General features: G+C 44.2%; 5 protein-coding genes across 5 annotated transcripts; 4 read left to right on the top strand and 1 right to left on the bottom strand.

The window, feature by feature from the left end:
- The first annotated feature begins 5 nt into the window (after positions 1 to 5).
- On the top strand, positions 6 to 4,382 carry LOC108083865 (N-acylneuraminate-9-phosphatase). The gene is made up of 3 exons (XM_017179852.2): positions 6 to 421; positions 2,392 to 2,877; positions 2,943 to 4,382. Exons 1-3 carry the CDS (start codon positions 278 to 280, stop codon positions 3,342 to 3,344), a joined length of 1,032 nt encoding a protein of 343 aa, XP_017035341.1. The 5' UTR covers positions 6 to 277; the 3' UTR covers positions 3,345 to 4,382.
- A 225-nt stretch (positions 4,383 to 4,607) lies between these two features.
- On the top strand, positions 4,608 to 10,972 carry MAPk-Ak2 (MAP kinase-activated protein kinase 2). The gene is made up of 4 exons (XM_017179881.3): positions 4,608 to 4,746; positions 6,363 to 6,954; positions 7,070 to 7,485; positions 10,253 to 10,972. The coding sequence occupies exons 2-4, from the start codon at positions 6,396 to 6,398 to the stop codon at positions 10,349 to 10,351; spliced, it is 1,074 nt and encodes a 357-aa protein (XP_017035370.1). The 5' UTR covers positions 4,608 to 4,746; positions 6,363 to 6,395; the 3' UTR covers positions 10,352 to 10,972.
- A 595-nt stretch (positions 10,973 to 11,567) lies between these two features.
- brn (beta-1,3-galactosyltransferase brn) lies at positions 11,568 to 12,748 on the bottom strand. Its single transcript, XM_017179708.2, has one exon. It carries the CDS (start codon positions 12,703 to 12,705, stop codon positions 11,731 to 11,733), a length of 975 nt encoding a protein of 324 aa, XP_017035197.1. The 5' UTR covers positions 12,706 to 12,748; the 3' UTR covers positions 11,568 to 11,730.
- A 181-nt stretch (positions 12,749 to 12,929) lies between these two features.
- On the top strand, positions 12,930 to 14,188 carry Xpac (DNA repair protein complementing XP-A cells homolog Xpac). Its single transcript, XM_017179861.3, has 2 exons — positions 12,930 to 13,193; positions 13,250 to 14,188. The coding sequence occupies exons 1-2, from the start codon at positions 13,039 to 13,041 to the stop codon at positions 13,983 to 13,985; spliced, it is 891 nt and encodes a 296-aa protein (XP_017035350.1). The 5' UTR covers positions 12,930 to 13,038; the 3' UTR covers positions 13,986 to 14,188.
- A 176-nt stretch (positions 14,189 to 14,364) lies between these two features.
- Cmtr1 (Cap methyltransferase 1) lies at positions 14,365 to 17,435 on the top strand. Its single transcript, XM_017179860.3, has 2 exons — positions 14,365 to 15,187; positions 15,492 to 17,435. Exons 1-2 carry the CDS (start codon positions 14,533 to 14,535, stop codon positions 17,207 to 17,209), a joined length of 2,373 nt encoding a protein of 790 aa, XP_017035349.1. The 5' UTR covers positions 14,365 to 14,532; the 3' UTR covers positions 17,210 to 17,435.
- The last annotated feature ends 212 nt before the right edge of the window (positions 17,436 to 17,647 follow it).

Here is a 17,647-nt window from a genome sequence, read left to right as displayed (position 1 = left end):
ACCTCTGTGTGCTCGCCATGGCCATTACTATTCACCTGTTCCCTTAGTCGTTCCGTTAGCTTCACTTTTGAACTCCGCCGACGCGAGCGGACAGTTTTTGTTTTTAGTTGCAGAACAAGTTGTCGTTGTGCCTTGGCGCCAATTTCGAAACTGCACCTTTGTTGCACTTCGTCGTCGTCGTTGACTTCCTCCCCACTTCCCGTTCACATTTCCTTTCGCTTTCCCGCCGCGCGCGCCTCCCTGCCCACCATTTGCCTCCTATTGGCCCGAGGCCCCGATGGCAGCTAGCAAATTCAGTTCCAGTTCCGCCAAGCAGACCACACATTTCGAGGCGACATGTGCAAAGATCTCTGCCTTCTACTTTGACCTGGACAATACGCTGATCCCGACGCGGGCCGGCGACCTGAAGGCCATCCGCAAGGTGAGTTAAGAGTCCACGCTTTCCACTGTCCACTCTCCACGCACGCCACGCTCTACGTTCAGCGCTCTCCGCTCGCCGCTCTCCGCGGGTATCCCCGAATTCGGGGGTGAAAGTGCGCAGCAGGCAGCTAGAAAATTTTCCACTGCAGCCCGCTGCCGCTGTTACGTAGTCGAAAAATCCCGTACGTCACTCCTCCCGCGCCCTGTCCGTCCGTCCGTGCCACTGGGTTCCCAGCTGATAGCACGCGCCCAAAACCAAAGTCATTTTTTTGTATTTTTTCATCGGCACGCAAGACATGCACTTTGCAAAGTCTCCTCCAGCTTTCGAGGCCTCCAAAAATACTTTATTTACTTTGCAGATTATATATGCTATAGTATATAGCCTTAATTTATCGTTTAAAATGCACTTGGGAAAGTCGTTTGTTATCATCAGCCCTTAAAATAAATGTATGATTTCACAGGCTTATAAATAAATCGGTTTATTAGCGGTTTTTTTTTTTTTTGAAAGGCGTTTGTATCATGAGTTTTGAAATAAAAATAATAATAAAAAAAAAATTAATAGAAAAATAATAATAAAAAAAAATATAATAAATTAAAACAAGAGAAAATGATATTATCTTCCTCGTTTCTTATTATTATTTTTACTTCAATTCCTATCGGACATTGACTCCCGTTTCGCTGCCAAGAGCGAAAAGTAATGAATATATATAAAATAAATAAATAAAATTAAATGCAACATGTCTATTAATAGCATAGCAACAATAACCAAACTTGATTTTCAGTTCACAAATGTTAATTAACATAAGCTAGGGATTCGGATTATCATCAGGGGGCTGGGAAAAGTTAATAAGGGAATTGATTTATTGCCATTTTTAAATAATGTTTCTCACTTTTAATTGAAACATTCGTTCTCGACTTTTCCCCTGTATCTGGTGTGAGTTCTTTAACTTTTTATATAGTTTAATCGCTGGCAATTTAATCACTTGACTTCGTTATCGAATTTGAAGCCCAGATAGTGCTATGTTTAGACACAAATATTGTCATTCCCCGACTGTCGGTTAGTCGGTTTCTTTATTCAGTTGGCTTCATTGTTATCGGAGAAAGAGAGATCACCGAAATTTATGATAAGCTTGAGACACATTCTTGCGGCTTGCACTTGGCTCTGTATCTACATAAACTGATCAAGATATGGGGGAAGAAATCAAGTAAATTAGCGGAAATGTACGGGTAAGGGGCCTCGAAATGGATTTCAGCTCAATGTGGCATTTACAGGTCGTTCTATCTAACATTATATAGTATATCCGCAGCCATAAGATCTTACGTAGCCCGCAGGGTATTATTATTTTAGTAAAAAGCTTAAAACGCAGTGAAGGAGTCATTTCCGACCCTATAAATCATAAATATTCTTGATCAGCATAAACAGGGGAGTCTTTCTGGCAATGTTCGGAGAAAATTTTTTTTTAATTTTTTTTCTCAAAAATTGTAAAAAATTAAAATTTTAAATGTAGTATGCAGATTTTTTAAGCTACAAAAAACTAGCATAGAAAAGCTTTCCAAAGTGAATTTGAGGCTTTTTCGACAGAGTTATGAATTATTTAAGATTTGGCTTTTGGCCCAATTGCAACCTGCCAGGATATATGTACCAACTTTGGCTGCTAAAGTTGGCTTTAAAATTAGAACACTTTTAAATTAGTTATTGGACTTTTTAACTTGGATTCTACCCAAAAATCATATCAATAACCTGATATTTTTAGCCTTGATTCGAAGCTACAGCAAACTTTTCGTAGTTGACACCTTTGATCTGTTACACATTCCATTACATTGCATTATATATGTTATATATGCTAATTATCGGCGGTTATGGGCCGATCAGAGCCCTGATAAAGCATTGCAACTGCTTGGGCAATCTCACCTGACATTGCACAACCGCTGATTACGTTCTCGCCCCCTCTGTCTGATCTCCGATTGCAGCTCGGCGACGTTCTGGAGACGCAGTACCAGTTCAGCAAGGATGACGCCAGCCTCTCCACGCAAAACTTCCTCAAGGCCTTCCGCCGGTGTCCGGATAACTCGCAGACCTCGCTGGACTCCTGGCGGACGCATCTGTGGCGCGAATCGCTGCCACCGCGACACAAGCACCTCGCCGAGCAGATATATCCGCAGTGGCTGCGCCTGCGCTATCGTTATCTGGCCGTTCCGGCCGACTATGTCCAGCTGCTGGTGCGCATGCGCCAGGCGGGCTACGCCCTGGCCCTCATCACCAACGGGCCCTCGAATGCCCAGTGGGAGAAGGTGGCCAAGCTGCATGTGCGCGGCTACTTTGACTGCGTTCTGGTGTCCTCCGACCTGCCCTGGGAGAAGCCCCATCCGGAGATCTTCTATGCCGCCTGCAATTTCCTCAACGTCAAGCCGCATCAGTGCGCCATGATTGGCGACAAACTGGAGACGGACATCAAGGTAAGTGTCACTCGATATGGCTTTACTCTGTTGGAGGCCAAGCTAACTATAAATCCACTTGGCAGGGCGGTCACCTGGCCCAGCTGGGGCTCACCTTCTGGACGCCGCTGAGCAGCAGCAGCAATTCGGCCGCCCAGTCGCTGGAGGATGTGGAGTACAGGCCACACATCAAGCTGGGCAGCCTGCTGGAGATGTACAAGTACTTTCCGCGCCTCAATGCCATTGCTACGCTCGATAGTTCGTCCACATCCCGGCGTCGTGGTAGTCACATAAGTGGCAGCGTTGTCAATGGGAGCAGCGGGAGCGGAAGCGGGAGCAGTGGCAGCGGGAGCATCATCAGCTCAAGTGCAAGCTGTGAGCCGGCGCACCAGCAACAGCGGCAGTGGGTCTATCGCCGCGGCGTTTCCCTGCCAGCCATGGATTGCTCCAACAGCGAGGCGGAGAACAGTTGCGACAGCTTCCTCTAGACGAGGAGAGAGAGCAGGTCCTCGAGAGAGGCAGAGGAGGAACGTGAAATTGATACAAAAAATGTACCTTCAGTTTACAAAACTATAGCTAAAAGAGAAACGAGAGAGAAGGAGGAGCGCCAGGAGGAACTACGGACAAAGGGACATCCAGGAGATGATTGAAAACGAATGCAGGAATTTAAAGTTCAACTATTAGCGGGAGAGGAGCCCCTACACACACTCACACACTTTACACACGGTGAATCTCGATATCTGCCATTAGACTAAAATTAGGGCTAGCGAACAGAGCAGAAGGAAATCCAAGCAGGAGAGACACAAACACAAACCAAATGTATTTTTCTAAGCGAATTTTCTCTCACACACTGTTTTTGTACATTGATAGCCAATGCAACAACAACAAAGCGCCATTCTAAAGTTAAACAAATGATAAACGATAATCGATAAATGGATCATCAATGATAGAGCAGAGAAAACCCCAGAGGAAACGCATCACTAACGAATCTGTGGCGTATGTATTAGGGAGGGCGGGATATCGATATCGATATTGATTATCGCAACAATTCAAGCGAGCAGATAAATCAAATAACTTCAAAATCATTCTTTGATTCTATTTTTTTAATATTTGAACAAAATAATTACCTATCGATTGATATTTTAAAGCTTAATTCTATATTTTACCAATTTTTTGATTCTGAATTTTCCTTGCCTCCCTAATACATATTTACATACACACACACATATTTAGCACTGAGTTGGATGTACGTGAAATGTTAACTATTGTCTTAGTCGTAGCCTTTAGCTGGTACCGTTATTTAAGCCGCCCACTCCAAGCCAAGCCCAAGAGGAGCTCTCCTGAGGCACGAGGCCTCTGTTGGCAAATTGTTATTTGCAATTTCACCCCATATGTCCCATCCATTCCCCGATCCTGTCCCCCCGATCACAAGCCTACCCAATGTTGATGATAGATACGATACACCTGTGCACCACTATTGATCATGGATATTGAATAATAAATGACACTACGCGTACAAGTACAAATGGGACTTTTTATTTTTTAAATTATTGGGAGGGTTTACGAATTACAAATTTAGTAAAATTATGAGATATTTTCTTCAAGATTTTTTAAATTAAAAATTTTAAAATAAAATGTTTAAATCACTGCGTTTTAAGCTTCTTTTAGTTTAAAATAAAACGGATAAATATCGATAGCTCGGAACTAGTAGTTCGCATGGGGCATGCCACTGAATCCGATAGTCCTGAAAACCCGTTGGTATCGATGCATCGAGTGCGCAATCGATTCTACTTCCAGCTCTGTCCCAGCGTAAATAACTATAAATTTCGGTTCGGGTTGTTGTTCTTTTTTTTTCGTTCGTTAATAGCACGCTAAAACAAATAACCGAAGGTAAATACCGATCAGCTGAACAGCAGGTGATAATGCGAAAAGCGCCCGGGGGCGATGCAAAGGGCAGGGCAGCGGCAAGAAAAATCTGGGCCAGCGATCGAAAAGTTACGGCCAGCGATAACAAGATAAAAAAAAAAACCTTCCTCACGTACGGCGGCGGCGACGGGTACAGTGGAGACCGAAAAAGTAGAAAATACTAGTTAACAGTGAGAAAACATGACGCATTGTTTGCATTTGTGAATGTGTATGTGTATAAATGCGCGGGTCGCCGTGTGTGCTTGTGTATGTGGGCTAGGCGGACAGTAAAACTCGAGTTAATTAACAGATTTTACAGGAGAAAACGTTTTTTTTTTCGGCAATGCGTAATGTGCTCGAAATAAACAAAAACAATTGGGCGGGGGGAAGCGGAGCAGTAATTTCACCAGTGCACACGCACACTAACGCACACAGCATAGCGAACATTGCCCGCCCACCCCGCTGTCGCCGCCCTCGCCCTTCTCCTAGGCGGCTATCGATATTAGCGATAACCGATAGAGCCTCAAGTCGAACATATGCAATTACCACCGTTCTTTGCTTTCCTGCCAGCCTGTTTTCCCCGTAAAAAGAGAATTGTGTAATCTCCTGGTGTTTTCTTTTTTTTTTTTGCCGGAAAACATGGCCGTATGCAGCGACCGCTTTTCTGCCTGTAAGGCAATTTGCATGCAATTTAAATCGATTGCGAGATCGATCGGTGGCCCGTGGTTTTGGATCTGCATATATTTTGTAGATAAAGCTTACAGTTATAGAGGGTTATATAGACTACACTTGCCAAAACCAAAGAACTTGATTGTTATCAAATTTTAGGGAATATTACTATTTTTTGCTTAGGGTTTTTACACTGAATTAACAGCATTTTATAGTCTTTATTTAGCAGATTTTTGTTTCATAAATGTATCTTTAATTTTAATTTTTATTTATCACAAGGTTTTTGTATTGTTTCTCCGTGCTTATTCAACTTCCGCTGTGGCTTTTTCCGTTCTTTATCTGGTTTCCACCTTTATTTATATTTTCCTGCTTTTTTCACTGCCACAGCAAATGATTTATGGCAGAAAAAAAGCTTATTTAAGCGTGGGTGCGGGCTTAAAACTCTGAAGTCTGATGTCATTGGGGTTTTTATGTAAAAAAATATTTAAAAAAAAGGGTAAATTTAGGGGCATTAAATAATTTTACTGCAATTACTATATTAAACCGTCGTACAGCTTAAATTAGTTAACCTTTTTATTAGAAAAGGCGTCAGATACAATATGTTTCACGGCTCAAACTATTGATTTAAATTAGTGTTTGTTACACTAACTAAATCAACAATATCCTTAACGGTATTATCAATAAAAAGTAACAATTTGTGGCCTTAAATTAACCAGATATTTGCTATAATTAAATTTACAGTGTGGCTTAAATAGCTTAACAAAGTTGGCAATTAGTTTAATTGCAACTGTAAGCTTTATAAAATTAAATAAAATAATAAAAAGATACAAATATAATAGCAAATATTACAAAAAATATAAATAATCATATAAATTTATACATATAAATATATAAAATATGAATCTTACCACGTTAACATTTTTTCCTTTCAGTTAGAGATCCCCTCAAGCATTCAAACTACCAAAATGCTTTCGCTGCAGAACCAACGGCAACCGAAGACCACTCCTTTGGTGGACGACTACGAGATCTCGGACACGGTGCTGGGCCTGGGCATCAATGGCAAGGTGGTGCAGTGCAGCCACCGTCGCACCAAACAAAACTATGCCCTCAAGGTTTTACTGGACAACGAGAAGGCCCGCCGCGAGGTCGATCTCCACTGGCGCGTGAGCGGCTGCCGGCACATTGTCAACATCATCGATGTGTACGAGAATACGTACAGTGGGCGCAAGTGCCTGCTGGTCGTCATGGAGTGCATGGAGGGCGGTGAACTGTTCCAGCGCATTCAGGACAAGGCGGACGGTGCGTTTACGGAGCGTGAGGCGGCCCAAATAATGCACGAGATCTGCGAGGCAATAGACTATCTGCACAGTCGGGATATTGCGCATCGCGATCTCAAGCCGGAGAACTTGCTGTACACCACTTCCCAACCCAATGCGATTCTTAAGCTGACGGACTTTGGCTTTGCCAAGGAGACATTCACCAATGACACGCTGCAGACGCCCTGCTACACGCCCTACTATGTGGGTGAGTGACCTTTGGGGATGCCTCTGCATCGGGAGCAGAGTTTTCTATGATTTAAACACAAAAATAGCACATAATTTGTAGACTTTCCTTAATTTCGGTTTGGTTTCTTTCACAGCTCCCGAGGTCCTCGGTCCGGAGAAGTACGACAAGAGCTGCGACATTTGGTCCCTGGGCGTGGTCATGTACATCATTATGTGCGGCTTTCCGCCGTTCTATAGCAACAACGGCATGGCCATTTCGCCGGGGATGAAGAAGCGCATACGTACCGGCCAGTACGACTTCCCTGATCCCGAATGGACGAACGTCAGCCAGGCGGCCAAGGACCTGATCAAGGGCATGCTGAATGTGGATCCCAGCAAGCGGTTGCGCATCCAGGATGTTATACGCAACAAGTGGATTGCCCAGTACAATGCCGTTCCCCAGACGCCGCTCTGCACGGGCCGGATGCTGAAGGAGGGCGAGGAGACCTGGCCGGAGGTGCAAGAGGAGATGACGCGCTCGTTGGCCACCATGCGCGTGGACTACGATCAGGTGAGTCAATAGCTTTACAAACCATACCCAATGTTAGCTTTCTTGTCCTAATATATAGTTTAAAATCAAGTTACATCATTTGTTTTTAACAAAAAGTCTGAAAGCAAAGGTTTAAAATAATATTTACTTGGGAAATTAGCAGCTTCAACTGTATGCTTTTCTTTCTACAATTGTGAAAACTAACTCTGAATTGGGGATGTGGTTAGATACATTTCTTAAGAGAAAAAGTATACAGAATATATATGGAATATATGGACAAAAACAAGAAAAAAAAACTGCTTAGGAAAGCCGAAATTTGTATACCCTTGCATTTTGCCATAGGATCTGTCATCATCCCATCAAAAATCGATCATAACTCAGTCAAAAGAGCCTCAAATTCACTTTGGATAGCTTTTCTATGCTAGTTTTTTCTATGTCTAAAAATCTGCATACTACATTTAAAATTTTAATTTTTTACAATTTTTGAGAATTTTAATGATGGTACCCCTTATAGAATTTTGAAAAAAATTAAAAAAAAAAAATTTCTTCCGGACATTACTGGAAAGATTCTCCTGTTTATGCTGATCAAGAATATATATGGTTTATATGGTCGCAAATGACTCCTTCACTAAATAAAATAATAAAACCCTTCAAGAAAACCCAAATATTTGAATTTTAAAATATTTTTTTTATGATAATTTTGTGTAAAACTCAAAGTTTCAAAATATCATAGCTCAGTCAAAAGTGCCTCAAATTCACTTTGGAAGGCTTTTCTATGCTGGTTTTTTGTAGCTTAAAAAATCTGCATACTGCATTTAAAATTAAATTTTTTTTATGATTTTTGAGAATTTTAATGATGGTACCCCTTATAAAATTGTGAAAAAAATTTAAAAAAAAAAATTTCTTTCTGACATTGCTAGAAAGATTCCCCTGTTTACGCTGATCAAGAATATATATGGTTTATAGGGTCGGAAATGACTCTTTCGCTACTTTTCGCTACTACAAGGGCATAATAAATCTTTTTTATATCGTATAAATATACACTACTGGCCGAAATAATAAGTACATGCGTATGTGGTTTGTTTCAAGTCCTATAAAATTTGTTTGATAAACTTAAGAAAAAAACCCACTTTATTTTTAGTTTCCGTACTTATTCCAGATAATAAAAATAACTGCCTAAAGGATTTTACATTTCAAATTTAGAGACAGGGGTCAATTTTATCCAAAAAGCATGAAAATGGGTTGGCCAAAATAATAAGTACACCCATTCTTCTAAGCCTAGAACTCGGAACGTATTAGATATTTTGCACTGTTTTTTTCTTATAAGTAAACTTAGATTAGTATCCAATAAAACCACATTCGTTTTAGGTAACTTTCGCTATTATTTTTGGCATTCTAGCAAGAAGTCTGTTGCAAGTCACTAATAGAAACTCAGACCATGTTTCTTCAGCAAATCTTCACAAATCTTCAAAATTTTTAAATGTATTGGTTACAATACGACGTTTTAAGTTTCCCCATACATTTTTGATTAGGTATGAGTTCGGAAACTGACTTTTCTAACCCATGACGGTTACTTTTTTGTCCCTAAACCAGGCCATGATGACTTTTAAGGTTTACTTTGGATCGTTATCTCGTTGAAAAATCTATCGGAGGGCATGTTTCCCAAGGCATATGGTTAGAAGATGCCAGTTAAAAAAGTTTTATTTTCGAATTCGGTCGTAATACCATTTATGAGATGTATTTGCACAACGCCATGCCAGGAAAAACAGCCCCTGACCTTTATGCATCTGTCTCCGGGCTTAACTTTTTTTTTCGCGTTTCAAAGCTCAATTTTTTGACTTTGGTTTGACGTACAAGCCGTCTAAAATCGTTTTCAAAAAGAAATATTTTTGTTTCATTGCCCCAAAGTATTTTGTTTCCACCTCCGGTTCAGACCATACCAAAAAAATGTTGCAAAGCTTTTGCTTCATCTGAAAAAATTTTCCTTGAAGTAATAGAACCTTTTAGGGTATACGTCCTTGTAATCCTGTCTCATGCAGTCTACGACAAACTGTTCGAGCTCAAATTTAAATGTCAATTTCGCCGGAAATGGCCTTGGATGACCAAACAGGTCTTTTTTGGCAAGAGAGAGGTAACTGTTATGAGATGGTCAAGTCAGTCTCCTGTCATAAACCTAAACTAAACATTGTGGGGAAACTTAAAACGTCGAATTGTAACCAAAACAATTTAAAATGTTGAAGATTTGTGAAGATTTGCTAAAGAAACCTGGTCTCAGCTTCTAGTACTGACTTGCGACAGACTTCCTGCTAGAATGCCAAAAAAAATAGCGAAAGTTACCTAAAACGAATGTGGTTTTATTGGATACTAATCTAAGTTTACTTATAAGAAAAAAGAAGTGCAAAATATCTAATACGTTCCGAGTTCTAGGCTTAGAAGAATGGGTGTACTTATTATTTTGGCCAACCCATTTTCATGCTTTTTGATAAAATTGACCCCTGTCTCTAAATTTTAAATGTAAAATCCTTTAGGCAGTTATTTTTATTATCTGGAATAAGAACGGAAACTAAAAATTAAGTGGGTTTTTTCCTTAAGTTTATCAAACCAATTTTATAGGACTTGAAACAAACCACATACGCATGTACTTATTATTTCGGCCAGTAGTGTATATATATAAATAATAATAAATCTTTTCTTTATCGTATAAATATATATATATGTTGTTTGAAATGTTATTTAAATAATTTGTATTTAATTCAAGTAATGCTTATGCTTTTTCCACCTTTTTCAGATGCAAATCAAGGCTCTGGACAAGTCGAACAATCCGCTGCTGACGAAACGCAGGAAAAAAATCGAGGAGATATATGCGGGCAATGCGACACGCAACTAAGAACGAGAGAGGGAGAGTTGAACGGATAAACGTTGTAAAATTGCTTTACACAAAACAAAAACAAAACTACTTATACTTACTACTTCAACGACGACGACAGCAGCAGGAGGAGGGCCAGGAGGCGACAACAACTAGTACAACCTCTGCCAACTCTGCTCCAGGCTATATTACGTTACGTTTTTTTTTTGTCCCCCCCCCCATTTTCTCTATGTGTAATCCATATTTCCAAGTCAAAGGTTCTTAGGGTATTTTTGTGGTCTGAGAAGAGCAGGAAGCTGCACAATTTTCGATGCTTCGGAAATGTTTTAATTCCCACACACATATATATTTTATATATTTTTTTTAAACATTGACGTGACTTTGATTATAATAATGTATATGTATGTATATCCGTGTGTATATGTATGTATGGTATGTATTTCAGGATAAAGAAAACAAAAACAAAACAACAAAAAACTATAAATTAAAATTAAAAAGCAAGGGATTTCTGTGTTGGTTACAATAACATTTAATTTAGCTAACTCTGCAAGCGATATACCATTTTACCGTATAGCGTATTTTGTAGTCCTTAAACGAAACAACAACAAGAAAGCCTACAAATAAATAATTATAAAAAAACCAGCTATGATTTTTAAATCAAAAGAAAATTGTTTTATTTCGGGAAACATTTGGTTTTTCCCAAATATTAGCATCTAAAATTATGGATTAATATTTAAATTTAGCAACTAAACTTGAATTTTACACAATACGCGCTCACTATCGATAGCGGCAACATTTGATAGTACTATCGATAACTTCCCAGAAAATAAATTTAAATATTAATCAGTAATTTTATATAATTTTTAAAACATTGAAAATTCATAATTTTATATAATAATTTTTGGGACAAGCTAAACCAAAAAAATATCATAACTCGGCCAAAAATTCATAAATTTCAATTCGGGAAACGCTTCTGGGTTGGTTTTTAATAGGTTTATTAATCTGCAAACTAAATTTAAAAATTTAGGAGATCAAAATTTTGTTCAATTTTTGAGAATTTTAATGATGTAACCCCTTATAAAATTTTGAAAAAAATTAAAAATTTTTGTTTTCTTTACAAGATGGCTAGAAAGATTCTCCTGTTTATGCTGATCAACAATATATATGCTTTATGGGTTCGGAAGTGACTCCTTCACTAAATAAAATCATAAAACCCTTTAAGAAAACCCTTATCAACTTGAAGTTTTTTGTTTATTTATTGTGTGAAATACATCAAAATGGCGTTAAAAACATGTCTTAAGCTAAAGAAGTTGTTCAAGTTATCTACAATTATTTCGTTCATAAGGCGGGACATGACTCTTCTATATGTACACTCTAGGTCTTGATCTCGATCTCCCCTGCTATGCGTAGTTAGCCGACCGGCACTCGTTCCACACCCGCTCCATTTCGGCCGAGTCGGCAAACTCGTGCGAGGCTATCACCGCACTGTAGCTGTCCGGACCCTTGTATTTGGGCCGGTAGAAGCGAAAGTCCTCGCAGTGCTGCAGCGGAATGCCCGCCTTTAGCGCCACAATACCCAAGTAAACGTCGTCGAAGCGAAAGAGTGGCGTGTGGACACTGGTGGCGTACAGGCGGAGCAGGGCCTGTCGGGAGAGCATAAAGGCGCCGGCAGTGATGTAGGGGGGCCAGCGATCGAAGGGATACTCCGCCAGAGAGACATACCACTTGCTGAACTTGTGCCTTAGCGGCGATGTCTGGAATACATGGCCCGCAAAGAGCATGTCCGGCTGGTGGCTCTGCCGGCCTCGGCCCAGAAACCGCAGCACATTCTTGGCCGAAACGTAGTAGTCGTCGTCCACGAACAGATAGAAGTCGCTGCGGTTGAACTGCTCGGTGGCCCAGCGCATGCCCAGCATCGTTTTCAGCGTGTTGTTGAAGTACGCGTCCACAAAGTTTGCCTGCAGGATGTCGCCGTGTTCGCGCGACTCCCAGGCCACGTCCTTCTCGCTCTCGCCGGCGCTGCCTAGCACAAAGACGCGTCGCAGGTGAACGTCCGAGAAGCGGCCCTCGTAGCCCCATGTACGCCGGATGGCCTCGCGTCGCCGTACATTTCTCACGGCGCTCTTTATCAGCAGCGTCAGGCGGGGCGGCTCTTGCCCCACTTGCACCTCTGACGTGAATGCGGGCAACCGCAAATAGGAGTACTCGCCCACGCCCGAGGTGGCGGCGGCCTGGTCATCCTGCAGCGGGTAGTGAAAGTGACGCTCAAAGTCCAGCTCGTGCAGGTGGGTCAGCAGGCCGCAGTAGTCCACAAGAAGGATGAGGGGCAGAGCCAGGAGGCAGCGCAGCAGCAGTTTCAAGTGTTTATTTTGCATGTTTTGCGGCCAAAACAAGGGTGTGACCAGAGGTGTTCCAGGAATGGCCAAGCTTGGTATATTAATTATTATTAAATACTGTCTAATTTATAAAAATATTAAAAATATAACGGAATAATTTACCAACCAACTTAAAACAAAGTAGTTATTTATATTTATATTATATAAATTTTAGTATTTAAAACAAGTGGCGGTATAAACAGAGCCGTACGGCAAATTGCATAGACATTCCTTGGTCACACTGGTCGAATAAGAGGAAGAAATCGTTTACAAATTTGGAATTTAAGCTTGCGCGCTTTTTAACAAATTTAAAGAACTTGCGAAATTCACAAAATGTCCCAGGAGGTGGCAGACGCAGCTGCTCCGCCGGCTCCCAGCAGCTCGAAGCTGACCAATGCGCAGAAGGCGCGAATCGAAAGGAATCAGGCCAAGGCACAAAGGTTGAGGGAAGCCAAGCTGGTGGCGCATCCCTACAAGGAGCTGGCCAGGTAAGTGCCTGTTTTCCACTATAACTGCCCTGATCAGAACACTAACCACTGTGCAGCAACCAAAACAATGGCGCCCATCCGGAAGCTATGCTGGGCAAGGGACAGAACGCCGTGATAAAGGTGCAGGGCACCAAGTACATCGACAGCGGCGGTGGCTTTCTGCTGGAGCAGCCTGTCCTGCCGGGTGCATCAGCATCGGGGGAGAAGCTGCCCCCCGGGAACGGTGGAAACATTATCGTAGACGACGCCATTGCCATACCGGTGCAGTACGAGGAGTGTGCCGAGTGTGGTGACCAGTTCGCCGAGTCCTACTTGTTCAGCAACTTCGGGCATTCCGTGTGCGACAAGTGTCGGGACAACGAGGAGCGCCACGCCCTCATCACCCGCACGGAGGCCAAGGCGGAGTACTTGCTGAAGGACTGTGACTTCGACAAGCGCGAGCCGCCGCTGCGCTACATCAGCCGCAAGAATCCGCACAACGTGCGCTGGGGCGAGATGAAGCTGTACCTGCACCTGCAGGTCCTCAAGCGGGCCCTCGAGGTGTGGGGCAGCGAGGAGGAGCTGCTGCGCCAGCACGAGGGCCGGGAGGAGAAGCGCGAGGTGGGCAAGGCCCGGAAGTACAACAAGCAGATGAAGCAGCTGCGCATGGAGGTGCGCAGCAGCGTGTACACCAAAAAGACGCATGCCATCCACGAGCACGAATTTGGCCCGGACACCTACAACGAGGAGGAGGACACTTACACGCACACCTGCCTCACCTGTCCTTACAGCGAGACGTATGAGAAGATGTAGGGGAAGGGCCTGGCATCATTGGAGTTCCTGGCATCTTTGGAGTTCCTGGCATCATTGCATATTCTCCCATTCAAGGTTTTTCTTTACTTTTTTTTTTGTGTTTGAAAATATTTAATCGGAAATTAATAGTTATTTAATAAGTGCACCGTTTTCTAATAGAATTTCGGGTAAAGTGAATGAATGAATTATACACAAGGATTGAACAGAAACCAGACTTTTTTTTTATAACAATTTTCCTATTTGCTTCTTTTAAAACTTTTAAATTTTAAATTATTTCGCTAAATATTTCTGGTATTTATCGATTACCTTTTGCGGTATATATCGCAAAAGTCGGTATTTTATGCCCTTGCCATGCGCCAACGCAAGCCTTGGTATTTTTCGGCATTTGTCGAACGGTCGCACGCGAGGTGCATATACCAAAAATCATAAACAAAATTAACCCCATAAACAGATAGCGCTGTTGCCCAGCGCTCCCCACCAGGCCAGCAAGCTGAGTGCCACCAGAACAAACCCGGACACGGAGGAGGAGGAGGAGCAGGCAGGCAAGATGGCGGAAGAACCCTCCGACGATGAGAACTCGGAGCCCACGCCCAAGAAGATCAAGCGGGAGTGGTCGAAGAGCTACTCGAACAAGGCCATGGAGATGATGAAGAAGATGGGCTACGAGAACGACAAGGGCCTGGGCAAGAGCAACCAGGGTCGCCTGGAGCCGATCATTGCCGTGCAGCAGGACGGACGTCGCGGCTTTGGCCTCAAGCTGGACGCCATCACATCTTTGGCCGGCGGCCAGTGGGATCCGAATCGCGAGGAGCTGGACATACCGGAGCCAGTGCTGTGGCTGACCAACCTGGGCGGCGGTGCCCTGGCCTACACCGCGGAACAGTTGCAGGGCCACGTTGTGCTCGGCCCCAAGAAGCGTACGCTGAACGGCGAGACCCTCTACTGCGATCCCACAATCCTGAGCCACATCCTCGATGCCAAGACGGTCTTCGATGATCTCAACGACAGCGAAAAGAGGCGGGCGCGGTCGCGCTGCAATCCGTTCGAGACCATACGCAGCTCCATCTTCCTGAATCGCGCCGCCGTGAAGATGGCCAACATAGACTCCATGTGCGACTACATGTTCACCAATCCCCGCGACACCGACGGTCGCTCGCTGGTGGCCGCCGACGAGCTGCTCTACTTTACGGATATGTGTGCAGGTGAAGTACAAGTACCAAGTCTCTGATTGTGCTGAGTCTCATTTCCGCTAGAGGAGAGGAAGTCGCTCGTAATTGTACCCCTTATCACGCTTCCCGAGCCAAGCTCTTGTTTACTTTCAACGGCGCGCAGAAAAGTAAACAAGGTCTCGGCTTGGTGTCCCCTTTTGTCCATGCGTTTACACAATTTGAGCCGAGCTTTGGGTTTATTCGTAAATTCAACTCTTTTTTTTAACTTTTTAATTAATTTTAGTAACTTGATTGAGTTTGATTTATTACTTACATTTCGTTTTCACCTTCGCCACAGGTCCTGGCGGCTTCTCCGAGTACGTGCTGTTCCGCAAGTCCTGGGAGGCCAAGGGCTTCGGCTTCACCCTGCGCGGCGCCAACGACTTCAAGCTGGAAAAGTTCTTTGCCGCCTCGCCCGAGTCTTTCGATGCCTTCTACGGCATCAAGGAGGACGGCAACATATTCGACGAGTCCAATCAGGACTCGTTGAACGAGTACATCCGTCGCCATACCCCGCAGGGCGTTCACTTCGCCATGGCCGACGGTGGCTTCTCGGTGGAGGGGCAGGAGAACATCCAGGAGATTCTCTCCAAGCAGCTGTACCTCTGCCAGTTTCTCACCGCCCTGAAGATACTGCGCGAGAACGGCAGCTTCGTGTGCAAGGTGTTTGACCTCTTCACGCCGTTCAGCGTGGGCCTGGTCTATCTGATGTACAAGTGCTTCCACCAGATCGCCATCATCAAGCCGAACAGCAGCAGGCCGGCCAATTCGGAGCGCTACTTGGTCTGCAAGTACAAGCGCTCAGAGGCGGAGACGGCGGCCATAACCGGCTACCTAAATGCGATCAATCGCATGCTCAACGAGGAGGAGGACGAGGGCAGCGACGTCCAGGAGATCTTCAATGCCAGCGAATTGGCCGAGGACGAGGACTTCCTGCGCTACATCATCGATTCGAACAATGCCATTGGCAAGAAGCAGATTGTGGGCCTCCAGAAGATCGCCGCCTTCGCCCAGAATCCCGAGCTGAAGGAGACCCGCCAGTCGGAGGTGCGCCAGGAGTGCCTCAAGCGCTGGAGCCTGCCCGACAAGCTGCGCCAGGCGCCCGAAATCAAGCCGACGGAGCGTTTGCTTGAAGAGTTGCTGGCCGACTGGGCAAAGGAACGCACCTGGATGAACCGGGCGCCGGCCGAGCTATGCGGCGTGGCGACGCTGGACAGCGAAGTGCAGAATGTCTCTGATTGGTATTTTGTGCCCGTTGGACGCGAGGAGACCAACCTCAACGCCTGCACCCTGTTCCTGTGCCGCTCGCGCGGCAATCTCCTGCGCTACACCGAGCACAAGAAGTGGGAGCTCGTCGAGACGCCCTTCGAGGTGCAGCCGCGCTCCATCTTCTTTGGCCAGATCGTGTACGAGTTCTACGGCGAGGGACGCACCATCCAGCGGGTGGCAGCCTTGCACATCATCGACGGGATCTGCCTGGGCGGCATCGATATCCGGCGGCGGTCGTTCCGCGACCGGGTCAGCATGTGCGACAAGTACGCACGCAGCCTGAACAAGCCTCACCGCAAGGAGCGCACCTTCGGGGCGCTGCGCAGCAAGCCCTTCTTCCCGCTGAGCGACCTGGATGTGTTCTTCGCCGAGATGCGCCGCTACGTGCTGAAGGACAACTCGAAGCGCTTCGGCTATGCCCTCGACGACGACAGCAAGTTTTTTGTGCCCGGCGGGCTGCTGCTCTTCCGCGAGCTTACCTCCAACTACGTGTCGGCGCACTCGCGCTCCCGCAACCAGCTGTACTACTTCAACGTGAAGAACAAGGAGTCGTACTACAAGGACCAGATACCCAGCAAGAAGGCCCTCGAGATCTTCGCCTCGTTCCGCTACAGCTACTGCGGTCGCCTGCTCTGGAAGTGGACGGACCTGCGGCAAGTGGACGAGCATGCCACCGAGGAGGACCCGCAGATTCTTTACCGCAGCGATTTTGTGCAGTTTATAGCGCACAAGATGAGCCAGTGTTAGTGGAGAAGCCGCTTTTCCCGGGGAAGCGTAGCCTTAAGTCAAAACCACGTTTTTATTTTTTTTTGTATCCTGCTTTTACTTATTCGATTTAAGTATGTGGGGCGCAGGAACTGATGAGCATGAGGATTATTTTGTTTGTCTGACGATCACAACATACATTTACATTAATTTTTAATCATAAATTGTCATGCCAACTGTTTTATTTCTAAAGATCCTACCAAAGTTATCCAGCGTTTTTTTAATGGGCTGAAAAAATGGGGAAATCTTGGTCATTTTCTGGGACAAAGAACTGGCTTGTTACAGGGCTGAAGGGCGTCAAATATATATGTACTTATTTTTGTAATCGCAACGATCATGCGGACTATAATCTAATCGTTCCATGTCTTCGTTGATAGCCATAAACTAAATGCACATTTTCCATAAAAATAATAGTTTTTT

This window comes from Drosophila kikkawai, chromosome X (genome assembly GCF_030179895.1).
Source record: "Drosophila kikkawai strain 14028-0561.14 chromosome X, DkikHiC1v2, whole genome shotgun sequence".
In the NCBI taxonomy this organism is placed as follows: domain Eukaryota; kingdom Metazoa; phylum Arthropoda; class Insecta; order Diptera; family Drosophilidae; genus Drosophila; species Drosophila kikkawai.
Note: the sequence above shows the minus strand (reverse complement) of the source record. Positions and strands in the feature narration are given on the sequence as shown.